This window comes from Babylonia areolata, chromosome 7 (genome assembly GCF_041734735.1).
Source record: "Babylonia areolata isolate BAREFJ2019XMU chromosome 7, ASM4173473v1, whole genome shotgun sequence".
Taxonomy (NCBI): Eukaryota; Metazoa; Mollusca; class Gastropoda; order Neogastropoda; family Buccinidae; genus Babylonia; species Babylonia areolata.
In genome coordinates, this window is record NC_134882.1 from 3,851,749 (window position 1) to 3,866,018 (window position 14,270).

Genomic DNA, 14,270 nt, shown 5'->3' on the forward strand with positions numbered 1-14,270 from the left:
TAATTTGCTTTAAAGTGATCTTTCTCATCTTAAACATTACATTTTGAAATTATACTCAATACATAAAAAGCTCGTGTGTTTTACTCTCAGTGTACAGGGCTTTCACTATGTTCATTCGCCCAAGTGGTCTTTTTCGGAAAATACTAAAATCAATATGACAAGTGGACTTTATAGATCTGTTGGCTGAGCCCTGAAGGTCATGGGCAAAAATCAATTGCGTACACATATTTGTACATATTCAAAGTGCGTGCTCATATTCTTCATGAACGACGCCATTTTGTTTCAAGTTGTTGACCTGCCCATTCAATCCTATATTCAATCAGCAATACACGATAACATCTGATGGAAAGTTGGAGGAGACTGTTAAATATTTATTCAGAGAAAGATTTGTGAACGCCTCATCACTTACTGGATTATGCCCCAAACTGCCATAAAAAATATCCACAGAATCAGTCAGAATTCACAGTTGAAAATAATAAACCATGAGAGTTAATACCCTTGAATTGATGAAATGTAAAAATTTCCAGTCTTGACTTTTCTCAAAATGAAGTCCTTTTCACTTCATACGATGTTCAGAAGGACTTGTACTTGGCACTACATGTTATTAGTGTAACAAAATACTCAATTTTCATATCAACTGTAAAACTATAAAACTAGAATGAACATAAAAGAGAAATTTAATCACTGTGTCAACCGGGTGTAACTAAACTTGTACATCTATCTGGATCCAGAGAAAACGCCTAAATGTTGCAGTGTGATTGTGGCGATAGCCACGTCTCCTTTACCGCGAACTTAAAAAGAATTTTTAATTGCCCTTAAAGATTTTTTGAATGCCCAAGATACACCAAAATACTATGATTTAAACAGCGTTATCACTGTGAATACCGCAGTCGATTTATCGCCCTTTAAAAAAGCATGTTTAAATGTTATATTTTTGAATGTCAGTTAAGGAGCCACGATAGTGTAATGGGTAAGACAGTTTCTTCTCACCCGAACACACAGGGTTCGAATCTGCCGTTAGGACTTTTTTTTTTTCTTTTTTCTTTTTCTTTTAACCCAAAGCTTTATAATAACAAATACAGAACACATTTTAACGATTAGATTTTTTTTAAAAAGTGTATCACAAGTGAGTCTTGAAGGCCTTGCCTCTCTTGTTTCTTTTTTTTTTTCCACCCCTTGAAACACACACTCCACTTTATTTCCATTATTTTATAAATCCTGCATATATGTCACACCAAATTCATGGAACTATTGAATTGGTGCAGTGAGCAATGCTTTTGCAGATTTCATGGCATGACCAAGTGAGTGTGTGTGTGTGTGTGTGTGTGTGTGTGCAGAGCTGGAGATGAAAATCCGCACTGTCTGTGGGGATCAGAAGTATGAGGACAAAGTCCAGGCTGCCCAGCAGAAACTGTATGACACACAAATGTAAGTGCTCTGTTAACTCTTTAACTCTTCCACCACCACACCTGACTTAAGTCAACTAGACAGTTCACTGCCAAAGACAACTTTAGTAGACATATAGGGGTCAACAGATGGGACAGGGAGATGCCCCAGAAGAAAATCACCACAGAGAGAATGTTAGGAACCAGTATACATGAGATCAAAATGGAATCAGTTTGGCTGATGACCTGGAATGTTGACTGTCATGAATGGACTGTTACAGAAAGCTTGGGGAACAGTATCTGTTGAAGAAGTACAGTGATGAGCTGAAAGAAAGTCAACGTTGCCCTCTCTGTCACCAAGGCTTTCCCGATGATACAGCTGTCCAAAGACTGGAGGTTGAGGTAAGCTCCTTGACATTTGTCATGTTTTGGTGTTGATCTGTTGTCACTTCTTTACAGCAAATAATTATTGGAAGTGTTTTTATAAACCTTTGATACTGATTAGGACATCGTTGATGTTTTTGAGCAAGGCTTATTGCTAGGATTTCTGTGGACAAAATAGGAATAACCTTCAGTGAGAAAGTAAACAGATGCTGGAGTTAACTGGCCTGTGAATGATGTTTGGTGAAAATGAAATGGAAGGAAATGTCAGAGTATGGAAACCTGATTGGTGTAACTATGTGACAGTGGGACAGACAGTGTAAGAGTTGACGTGAAATTCCATAGACCCAGAAAACTTGTTCCAGCTTAGCACTCAAAGAAAAAAACATCAGTCCTTTTGTCATTATTCACAGATCTGAATTTCGTATGAACTTTGCTGCGAAACGTTTTGTTTACATGAGGGAGCAAAACTTTTAACTCTACATGTGAATTTTACCAATCTTTTGGCAGATCCCTTCTCAGCTGAGGCAGTGTTTGATGAGATCCCCTTCTACCAGGTCCATTATTTGAACAAACTGCTGCCTTTTTAGCTGCATGTATTTCTTGAAGTGATCTCCATCAGCACCAATCTTCTTGATCAGGTCGTTGTAAGACCCTGCTGCTGTCTGAGCTTCAAAATGTTCTCACAAAATGGATGCTTCCACTTTAATGTGCATTTCATTCTCCTTAGCAACCAGACTCTAATCAAAGTTCTGTCATTTTTGACACAGAATGATTACTTTGATTGCACTGGCACCATAGTTTCAATCAAAACTGGCCTGTAATGATCACATTCATGGATGGATGGCTCTTTTTTTTTTCTTCACATGCAGATTTTGCGTGAATTCTTCTCTTGTGAATTTCACATGATTTTTTCGGGTCTGTGGAATTTCACCTTTGTGTGGTTATTGTTGGGAGAAGGGAAAGTGATGATGCTGATGGAAAATGATGGTGATGAGGAAAGCAGGGATGCAGCCTGTATGCTGGTAGGCAGGGGCACGGTTCCTCTGCGCTGGCTGAGGAGAAGGGTAGAGTGGCCCAGATTGTAAGGTGTCAAAACGAAACTTGAAAGTTTCTTTGTACTTTGGAGTATTTGATTTGAAAAGCTGGAGTTGATTTTTGTTTTATGTCCTGTCACACTTACTGCTAATTGTAGACATTTTGTTAAGGTATTAATGTTCACATTTGAATGTTATGGTTTAAAAGGTAGGAGAGGAGGGGTTGAATGGTGAGTATGGAGAAACCAGGGAGAAGGAGGGGCCAAACAGAGTTACATTTTGAAATAAATATTTAAGTGCAATGAAAGAAAATTTTTGAAAAGTTGGCATATTTTAAGAGTGTCTTTAGTGCAATTGAGTTTGGTCATTCTTTTGTTTAACATCTATCCACTATTGTGGTTTTTGATGAAAATCCATCCCCTTCCCCACCCCTTGTTAGTGTGAGTGTTTGTGAATGTGCGCTAGCAAGTATGTGTGTCTGTGAAAACATAATTTTTCATAAAGGTACTTGCACTGTCTCCGAACTCGTAGACTTAAGAGCATGTGTGTGTTGATACAGATGTGTACTGACCCCACGTTGGAGGAAAAAGGTGTCATGAATTGTGTGTCGTTTGTGCAGCTGAAGAAGAAGTTGAGACTGGATTCTGATGAACAGCAGACAGAACTCGAGAAACAGTTGAAGAAAGACCAGGAGGACTATAAGAAAATTGTGAACCTGCAAGCCACCAAAGATAATGTATGTAATGTGTTCACATTTGTCATGTGTGTGTGTGTGTGTGAAATCAAAGATTGTTGTCTTGACTCACTGGCTTTGTTTAGAAAACTGAAAACTTAGCACTCTGCTAATGATGTACAAGTGGAAGGATCAGAATATAATCTTTTTTCACATTCAAGTCTGAGATATAGTGGTTGTTTTCCTAGGGACAGTCTTGAGATACAGTGGTTGTTTTCCTAGGGACAGTCTTGAGATATAGTGGTTGTTTTCCTAGGGACAGTCTGAGATATAGTGGTTGTTTTCCTAGGGACAGTCTGAGATATAGTGGTTGTTTTCCTAGGGACAGTCAAGTGTCAAGGCAGATGTCAGAAAAGCTTCATCCCCCCCCCCCCAAAAAAAAAAAAAAAAAAAAAAAACCAAAAAAACTGTATCTGTTGGTTTTTGGGGGGCTTTTTTTTCTGTCAGATTTCAGGAATAATTCAGTGGGCCACTTTTTTTTTTAATAATTATTATTATTGTTGTTGTTTTAACTTGTTTCCATTGTTTGGTTTGTTTAGTACACTCGTTTTCCTGGACTATATTTTTACTTGCCATGTCTTGATCTTAGATGTGAGTGTAGCAGTCCTGCTGCCTAAACAGAGCTATCAGAGACATGGACATTCTTCCACACCATTCACATGTACACTGGTGAAGCTTCAAAAAAAAAAAAAAAAAAAAAAAGCAGCAGCAACATTGCATTGAATTTACAACCAATTATTTTCCTGCTTAACTCACTTGGACGATGGAATGCTATTGCGTTCCTGACGTAAGGCAGCGTTCCGAACGACGGAACGCTATAGTTCAACAATTAACATTTTTTCCACGTTTTCCTCGTGGGGTTGCATAAAAATTGCAGCTACACCGGGCATTGCGAACATGTCAACGGTCAAATGGAAAGTTTCTGCATGAGGTTCCATAACTATACACTCGCTGGTGAGTTGACCTCGACACCCCACATGACAAGGTAATCTGCATACGTATTGAAAATGGCGTTGCAGGCGATACAAGTGGAAATTTTTGGAGTAAACTAGATCATGACAGTTGCATTTTACTGCTGCTGGAAGAGATTGAAATGCTTCAAACTGAAGGTTTCAACATCGACAAGGATGATGAAGACGTTGAATAAAGTATCTGCAGTGAAGAAAGGTACTGACAGTGACTCAGCTTCTGAGGGCTGTGAAGAGAGGGAGCGGGGTGGGCGTACACACAACGTGAGGAGAGGGGTCAGTGGGTCAAGTACAGCGAGTTTCATTCATTTACTTTGCGCTTTGTATTTTTTGTGATTTTTTTTCCTAACCATAACAAATGGGTCATCTGCAGGGAAAAGCAAGGGAGAAAACTATTCGTCTTGAGTGAGTTAAAAGGCTGAAGTGATACCCAGTGATGGTGCCTTGCTGGTGTTCGTGCTGATGTGGTGCTGCCCGCCCTGTTCAGCCAAGAACAATAGCAAGGTTCATTTCAGTTGAAGGTCCCAAATTTTTGTTATGGGCATTGGGGCAGTGAATTCAAATCCACTGTGTCTGGGGCTCAGCATTGGAAGGCAGGGCCCAATCTACTCATTCTGCCGTTTTAACCTTCCTCATCTGAGGCCTGGTACCCTTTTACACCTGGTTGAAATGAGGAAAACCGGGGTGAACTATCTTTCCCAAGGTCACAACACCATGCCGAAAAGGGGCTAGGAACCCTGATCACTGGATCGTAAGTGCAGTGCCCAACCAATTCTGCCATTTAAGTAAGTTGTGATTAATTTAGCTACTTTAGTTTGGAAGAAAGATCATGACAATTTTTTTTTTTTTTTTTTAAGAAGAAAAAGAATGCCTGGTTTGTGGCATTGAGCATGACACAAACCTGTTTGGGTAGATACAAATAACTGGCCTCAAACCACTGTCATTGTCAGCATTTAGAGCTTCTTCAGTGTATACTGGAGAAGAAGTAAAAAAAAAAGAGAGGGCTCTTTTCACTGCTGTTAATAAGGAGTTCTTGTTTCAGATGGAAAAAATTCAGGAACGTGAAATTCCCGAACTGAAGTCGCAGCGCGAGGAGGCTCAGGTAAGGCTGTGAACTATATCACTGATAGACACCGTCACCTGTCCTCAGAAAGCTTGGAAAGGGAATCTAGAATGAGATTTTTAAAATATATTTTACCTAATTACAAGACATTTTGTTTCTTCTGTTTGTTATGTGGACACAGCCAGAAACACTGTACAAGTTAGTTGCCATTTATGCATGTGTAGGAAATTTGAAACCGTTCTAATGAAACAATTTTGGCACCCAAGCAGTGCTGAGGCATGAGTGAACGACAAAGGGAAACAATTTTGGCACCCCAAGCAGTGCTCAGGCATGAGTGAACGACAAAGGGAAACAATTTTGGCACCCAGGCAGTGCTGAGGCATGAGTGAACGACAAAGGGAAACAATTTTGGCACCCAAGCAGTGCTGAGGCATGAGTGAACGACAAAGGGAAACAATTTTGGCACCCAAGCAGTGCTCAGGCATGAGTGAGCAACGAAGGGAAATAATTTTGGCACCCAAGCAGTGCTGAGGCATGAGTGAACGACAAAGGGAAACAATTTTGGCACCCAAGCAGTGCTGAGGCATGAGTGAACGACAAAGGGAAACAATTTTGGCACCCAAGCAGTGCTGAGGCATGAGTGAACGACAAAGGGAAACAATTTTGGCACCCAGGCAGTGCTCAGGCATGAGTGAACAACGAAGGGAAACAATTTTGGCACCCAGGCAGTGGTCAGGCATGAGTGAACGACAAAGGGAAACAATTTTGGCACCCAAGCAGTGCTGAGGCATGAGTGAACGACAAAGGGAAACAATTTTGGCACCCAAGCAGTGCTGAGGCATGAGTGAACGACAAAGGGAAACAATTTTGGCACCCAAGCAGTGCTCAGGCATGAGTGAACAACAAAGGGAAACAAAAGCAAGAACAGTATCAGTAAATGGAAGGCAAACTGAGAAAATTAAACAAAAGAACACACATAAAAGGCAAAACAAGGGCAGCACTTCCATAAAATGAACAGCCAGGAAATCATTTTATATCGGAGACAGGTGGAGTGGTGGCCTATTTGTACATGTCCGCCTAGGAAGTGAGAGAATCTGAGGGCACAGGATTGAATCCCATATTTTCCAGAATTTTCTCACCCCTCCAACAGACTGTGAGTGGTGGTCAGGATGCTGGTTATTTAAATATATGAAAAGCAGGGCTTAGCTTTCATGTTGGTCATCAGTCATTGACGCATGTAGTTTTAAAATTACCGGTTGATGTGGCAGCCAGTCACTTACTATTTTTTCATAAAATTGGTCGTGCTAAAAGGGCTTTTAATTTCTCTTATTCTCCTGCAAAAGAATCACAATTGCGGTTTCAAACTCTGATGAATAAAAGATAAAATATTGTCATTACTATCGTTGCTCTGCAGTTCAACATCGAGCAGACGAACATTGCAAAAAAAACTAGCTGGAAAACGAAATGCTGTACATTTATGCAAAGGCATCATCACTTGCATATTGTGAACTGCGGCAGAGTACCGTGCCAGTTTAGCATTTTGCTTCCCCGCCAGTCTCCTGATTCAGATTGAAGATGGTTTTGATACTTGCAGAACATTTCACTGAAAGAAATCATCATCTGCATTGTAGAGCATGCTGCCCAACGTGGAGAAAGATCAAATGAGTGTTCAGAACAGTTGCAATCTTTTCCATTCTGCACATATCAGGAGTGTCAGAATGTGAGAGGTTTTTTCAGCTGTCTTGGTCAACTTACGCATTTTTTTCACTGGTGATATGCAGGAGTGTAACCCTTTCAGATAAATTTGAGATCCAATCAAGATACATACAGGCACACTATAACATGCATGACCGTTTTTATTTCATCATTTGTGCAGCCATACTTTGTTTTGGGGGAACATTCATGTTTCCATAACCCATCTTTCACATACTGATATAGATAACATTTTCTATAAAGTGCATTTGATCTTTTTCTGTTTATATATAAGACTGGAATAAAACAGGCTTGCATATTATAATGGTGTGATACTTTAGGAAATTCTAGAGACACTTTGCTGCTGGAGTTTTGGATTTCCCCCCAGGGGGCAGAAGAAATGGACTTCTTGCCTTGTCTTACCACACAGCGGAGGATAGTTTGTGCTTTCCTAAAACAATGGTATAAGACCATATACCAGCGAAAGTTACAGTGACACTGATCTCATGTCTTCCTGGTGTACTGCTTTGCTTTTGTTTCTACTTTTTCCTTTGTATTAATTGGACCTTAGTGTGAACATTCACTTCCCAGAGCAGTCAGCGTAAGTCTCAAGACCTAAATCTGCAGTTTTGAAAAGTTTGGGAAGGTCCTTTACAAGATTTTACCATATGCATAGTTTTTAGCCCTGAATGGGTGGTGTAGATTTACAAGAGTTAACCATGTGCACAGTTTTGAACCCCAAATGGGAGGTGGGCATTTACATGATTTTACCCTGTGCACAGTTTTTAACCTGAAATGGGAGGTGGGCATTCGTTCACCAGATATTAAGTGTTTACAGGTTATTTACAGTATATGTTGTGCTCAGTGACAATAATCAGCACATTACTGGTAAGAGGCAATTATTGCTGTTGAATACAGCATGTACAAAACACTTGTCAAACTGAAATGATGTTTCCTGTGTGAGAGCAGTTGTTGACTTACTTTGTTCATTTTTGTCATTGGTAGGTTGGTTGCTAGTCAGAGTGGGTTTTTTGGTGGTGGGTGGTCATTCACTTAACACAGCATCAAAGGTTTTCATCACAAAAAAACAGTGCATATGTGGAAGAAGTATTTCCATCTCTTATTTGAGGTTGTACTATTTGGGGTGTGTGCTGTTTGTCTGACACAACATTTTGCCTTTTCAGGAAGGAATTCGGAAGTTACAAGCTAAAATAAAGGCTGTGACAGAAAAGGAAAACATCCCATTGGATCAGCTCAGTGCTGATGTGAGTATCAATATGGTATTTAAAAGTTATATTTCAGGAGCAAGTTAGAAGCTGTGTGTGTGTTAGGTATTTTTGTAGGGAACTTTTTTAATCTGGGTACATACCAGATCCCACTGTTTGCCTCCATTCAGCAGGAGGAAGGTGGCAGAATGGTTAAGACGTGTCCATGAGGGATTGGGTTCAATTCCCACTCTCACCCTTTCTCCCAAGTCTGACTGGAGAATGAGACTGTGGGTCTAGTCATTTGGATGAGACGATAAACCAAGGTGACATTGCAGCACCCACTTGGCACACTGAAGTAGAACGCATGGCAACAATAGGGTTGTCATCTGGCAAAATTCTTGAGGAGAAATCCACTGATAGGCAAATATGTAGGCATGCACTCAAGGCCTGACTAAGTGCGTTGGGTTATGCTGCTGGTTAGGCATCTGCCTAGCAGATGTGATGTCGCATATATGGATTTGTAGGTATGCAGTGACACCTCCTTGAGAAACGGAAACTGAAACTCAAATGGAGTTTGGCATTTCCACATTGATGTACCGGTTCTAATCATCAGTCAAATCTTCATAGAAAATGGGAGTCACTGTGGGATACGTCTTGGGTAAGACGGCAAGAAAAACGCTTCATCTTTCAGAGAGTCAAACAGCTTCAAATGGTACCTGTGTGTGTGTGTGCGTGTGCATGTTCAAGAGAAAGGCTGAATATGTAAAACAGGAATGGTGGGTCAGTGTGTGTATGTATATGTGTGCTGTAATTGATACAAAAGTGGATGTTTTCAAGGTAATCCTCTGTGTGTGTGTGTGTGTGTCCTTATGGAAAAAAAAAGTGTCTGTTTTTCTGTTTTCATAATAAATCTGATGAAACAAATGCCAATTGTGACACTGTTTCAGATTGACAAGATGAAAATCATGAACAACAGTGTTCAGACCTTGCGTACAGAAATCAAAAAGTGAGCTTTCTTTGTCTGCTGGTGTGGTCATTTCCTCTGTGTGTGTGTGTGTGTGTGCACATGCATGTACATTTGTGTGTTGATGTGTGTATATTTGTGCGTGTGTATGTGTGTGTGTGATGACTGGTGAGCTACAAAGAGGGACAAATGGCTTTTTTTTTTGGGTGTGAGTATAAAGATAGTGAATGTTAAGTGGACATTTTTTTTTGTCTGGAGTTGATAGTTGTTACATGGCCCTGACAGTGTGGCAGAAGGTAATGTGTTTTTGTCTGGAGTTGATAGTTGTTACATGGCCCTGACAGTGTGGCAGAAGGTAATGTGTTTTTGTCTGGAGTTGATAGTTGTTACATGGCCCTGACAGTGTGGCAGAAGGTAATGTGTTTTTGTCTGGAGTTGATAGTTGTTACATGGCCCTGACAGTGTGGCAGAAGGTAATGTGTTTTTGTCTGGAGTTGATAGTTGTTACATGGCCCTGACAGTGTGGCAGAAGGTAATGTGTTTTTGTGTCTTTTGTTCTTTTCTTCCGTGCATCTCCTTGTTTGTAATGTTGTTAAAATCTTCCGGTGATAGACTGCTTAAAATGACGAAATCCAGGACCTCTTTGGGGACATAGGGGCCGTCATTGATGCTTCCTTTCTGTTCAGTAGATAGACAGTCTGTTGCTCATATCACTACATTCTGGTCATTGTGATTGTTACTGAAGTTTGTCAGCCAGGCTTTAAGCAAGATGATAGGAGAAAAAAGTGACTGTCTGGAATACATTTGGTGTGTGTATGGCTGCAGTGACACATTTGCTGTGTGTACGAATACAGTTACACGCATGCTATATGTTCAGATACAACATGACTTGCGATGTGTACTGATACACGGTGGCACATGCTGTATGTATGAATGCACTTTGACACATGCCCTGTGTACAGATACACTGACACTTGCTATGTGTACAGATACACTGCGACATGTGCTCTGTGTACAGATACACTGACACTCGCTATGTTTACAGATACACTGTGACATGTGCTCTGTGTACAGATACACTGACACTCGCTATGTTTACAGATACACTGCGACACGTGCTCTGTGTACAGATACACTGACACTCGCTATGTTTACAGATACACTGCGACACGTGCTCTGTGTACAGATACACTGACACTCGCTATGTTTACAGATACACTGCGACACGTGCTCTGTGTACAGATACACTGACACTCGCTATGTTTACAGATACACTGCAACACTTGCTGTGTTTACAGATACACTGACACTTGCTATATTTACAGATACACTGTGACATGTGCTATGTGTACAGATACACTGTGACATGTGCTCTGTGTATAGATACACGGTGACACTTGCTATATTTGCAGATACACTGACACTTACTATGTGTACAGATACACTGCGACACGTGCTCTGTGCACAGATACACTGACACTTGCTATGTGTACAAATAGACTGTGACACTTGTTATGTGTACAGATACACTGACACTTGCTATGTTTGCAGATACACTGACACTTGCTATGTGTACAGATACACTGTGACATGTGCTCTGTGTACAGATACACTGACACTTGCTATGTGTACAGATACACTGACACTTGCTGTGTGTACAGATACACTGTGACACTTGCTGTGTGTACAGATACACTGACACTTGCTATGTGTACAGATACACTGTGACACTTGCTGTGTGTACAGATACACTGTGACACTTGCTGTGTGTACAGATACACTGACACTTGCTATGTGTACAAATACTCTGTGACACTTGTTATGTGTACAGATACACTGACACTTGCTGTGTGTACAGATACACTGTGACACTTGCTGTGTGTACAGATACACTGTGACACTTGCTGTGTGTACAGATACACTGACACTTGCTGTGTGTACAGATACAAAGGGGAAAACCTGCAGGAGCGTCAACAACAACAGGAGAAGATTGATCAACAGCTAAAAGGAGTGAAAAAAGAACAAGACAAAGACAATGAAAATATTCTGAAGTTAGAAAAGAAATTGTCCAGCCAGAAGGTAAGCTTTGCCTTGTGCATGGATGGAATCATTTGATTTTGACATATATCTTAGTTGCGTATTTTTGCAATTTCTGACTGCCAAAGATTCTAAATGAGTAATGTGGTCCATTTTTGTTTTGTGAGGAGTATGGTATGGAACACAGGTCATGCTATCAGAACTACAGCCATGGGTCTTTGGTGGTGACTGTTTGTAAGCACCTCTGGGGAGCCATAAAGTTTCCTTGGACCCAAACCCTGGGTTCACAGTACTGCATCAAGATATTATTATTATTATTATTATTATTGTGATGTGGTTAGGTGGTGTTTGTGGAGGCGAAGACAGGTAGATGGTGTTTTCCAGACGTCAGCCGCAGCCAAGCAATGTACTCGGGAAAGCGGTGCACTGGTTTTCTTCTTTCGTTCTCTTATTCTTCCAGACCAGGAGAGTTCTAAATTTGTCTGGCACTTGCTCACTTCTTATATTCAATTCCACCGAACTGCAAAGCCAGCACCGTGAAGCGACTCACAAAATTGGCCCTCTGCAAGTCTCAAGGGGCCAAACTTGTGTTTGTCTGACCATTTTTAGCAGCGTCTGACTTTCAGCTCAGGGAGCTAACATAGACATATTACATATCACACGAAACTGCAAGAGATGAGCATTTTCTTCAGCTAAACCGTTTTCTGCAAAAATAATGTCGTTAGAAACTGTAAACAAAAAGAGTCATTGAATGATCCAACTTTCAACAAGTTCGTGTATCATTTCTGTGCATTACAACAATCGATGCAATGCAATAATTGTAACAATTAAATAACTGAAAATACTACTGAAAATCCTGAATTTCCAGTCATATAAAAATTATCCATAGAATCTGCTTCTAGAGTAAAGATTTTTTATGTCAAAATTTAAGAGAAAACTCAACGGACAGCTCCTGTGTCTGCACTGCCAAGCGGTGCTTTTGGCACTCATGATTGGCAATGAGATACTTTGTTTAAACAGACTACAAACCAATTGTACATGTATGATAGGAATCAGATTGATAACAGAGTTATAGGCTTTCTGGCCTAATGATATCATTACAGCTAAGAGGTATGATCTTTCTGAAGTCCAATGAAATAAAAACTATAATCTCATATATTAGGAAGTGTTTATAATTTAACAAATTGATGAGAAATAATAAGGCTCCCTTTAAAGGGAAATAACTTGTGACAATTACCTACTTCCTAACCTTCAGTGAGTCACAGAAGTCATCTGCTAAGCTTGTTTAATGAAGATTGTAGACAACCTGGCTACATTATGATGAGCACTTACACCTAATCTTGAAAATAAGCCCTAGGCGTTTACAGATAGAACACACACATAAATATCAAAAAGAAATAAAATTTCTGCCTGCAGTTTTGTTTGTTTTCCTGTCAAAATGGATTTTTCTACAGAATTTTGCCAGGGATGACCCATTTGTTGCCGAGGGTTCTTTTATGTGTGTTAAATGCATGCTGCACACGGGACCTTGGTTTTCTGTCTCATCCAAATGATGAGTGTCCAGACCACCACCCAAGGTCTAGTGGAAGGAGAGAAAAATACTGGTGACGGTGGAATTCGAACCAGTGCGCTCAGATTCTCTCGCTTCCAAGGCAGTCGCGTTCCCACTAGGCCAACTCTCCACTGATATGGTATGGTATGGTATTTCTTTTTTTGTCAGAAATATACTGATGTGCAGTTCCACAACTTACATGAAAGCTGAGACTTGAGATCTTGTACTAAATTCTCTGCTGAACAGGAAGCCAGTCTAATTTTTTAAAGAAAGGTGAACAGTGCTGGGACTTACATGCCTTAAAAATGAGTTTAGTGGCAGAATTTTCAACTTTTTGGAGAGCTTTGAGGTACCTCTGTGGATACCCAGTGGGAAGGGAATTGCAATAGTATAACCTTGATAAAATACGAGCACAAAATAATGTTTTGGTTGTTTTTAGTGTGAGCTATTTACGTATGGAGCTGATGTGTCTTAAAACAATGGAGTGTGGCCTAGCATGTTTAATGACATGGGTCTTTTTTTTTTTTTTCTTTTTTCTTTTCATTTCATATGTGGGCTGTAGCTCCCAAGTTTACTCCTATGTAGATGCATGCGTCATATTTTATATAAATGAGTGTTTTTACCCAACTATAAAAATAGTCATCCTCCAGTTTGGGGTATGTGCATGCTGGGTATATTCACGTTTCCATAATCCACCAAACACTAATTTGGATTACATATTTGATATTTTTTATTTCCATACATACAAAGGGATTAAGGAAAGTACTTACAGGTCTGTCCTTTTCTCTTCTTCTTTTCTTTTCTTTTATTCTTTTTTTTCCTTTTTTTTTTCACCTTTGAGATTGGAAAAATCTCCACCTTTCATCCACCAGGGATCAAACTCAGGACTCTCAGATTGAAAGTCCAGCTCTTCAGCCATTTGGATGTTGCGCCCGTCATGTTGGTCACGATGATTGTTCTTTTCTCAGGAGGATAAACAAAAGCTGTCAGACAGCCTGCAGCTGAGAAAGAACAGGACCAAGGTACAGGAGCTGGAAGAGAAGATGGAGGAACTGAAAGGTCAGCAGGGTGACCTCAAGGTCCTCAAAGAGCAAAAGAAACAAGTGGAAGAGGAAAAGAAGAAGCTTGAGGAACAGGTGAGAGTGCGGATCGAGTTGGCTGGCCTTGTGAATGGACCACTGGCAGCTGTATCCTGGTCTTTCCATTTGTTGGTGGCCGTTACCATGCATATTGTGTTAACCCATTACCGT

The 14,270-nt window shown here is 40.3% G+C and overlaps 1 protein-coding gene across 1 annotated transcript in view; it reads left to right on the forward strand.

The window, feature by feature from the left end:
* The window catches only part of LOC143283664 (uncharacterized), an 86,055-nt gene that overhangs the window by 46,696 nt on the left and 25,089 nt on the right, over positions 1-14,270 (forward strand). The window contains exons 16-23 of the mRNA XM_076589880.1: positions 1,338-1,428; positions 1,667-1,787; positions 3,423-3,539; positions 5,547-5,606; positions 8,444-8,524; positions 9,415-9,473; positions 11,375-11,510; positions 13,989-14,156. Coding sequence (XP_076445995.1) covers positions 1,338-1,428; positions 1,667-1,787; positions 3,423-3,539; positions 5,547-5,606; positions 8,444-8,524; positions 9,415-9,473; positions 11,375-11,510; positions 13,989-14,156 — 833 coding nt within the window. The remainder of the gene's footprint in view (positions 1-1,337; positions 1,429-1,666; positions 1,788-3,422; positions 3,540-5,546; positions 5,607-8,443; positions 8,525-9,414; positions 9,474-11,374; positions 11,511-13,988; positions 14,157-14,270) is intronic.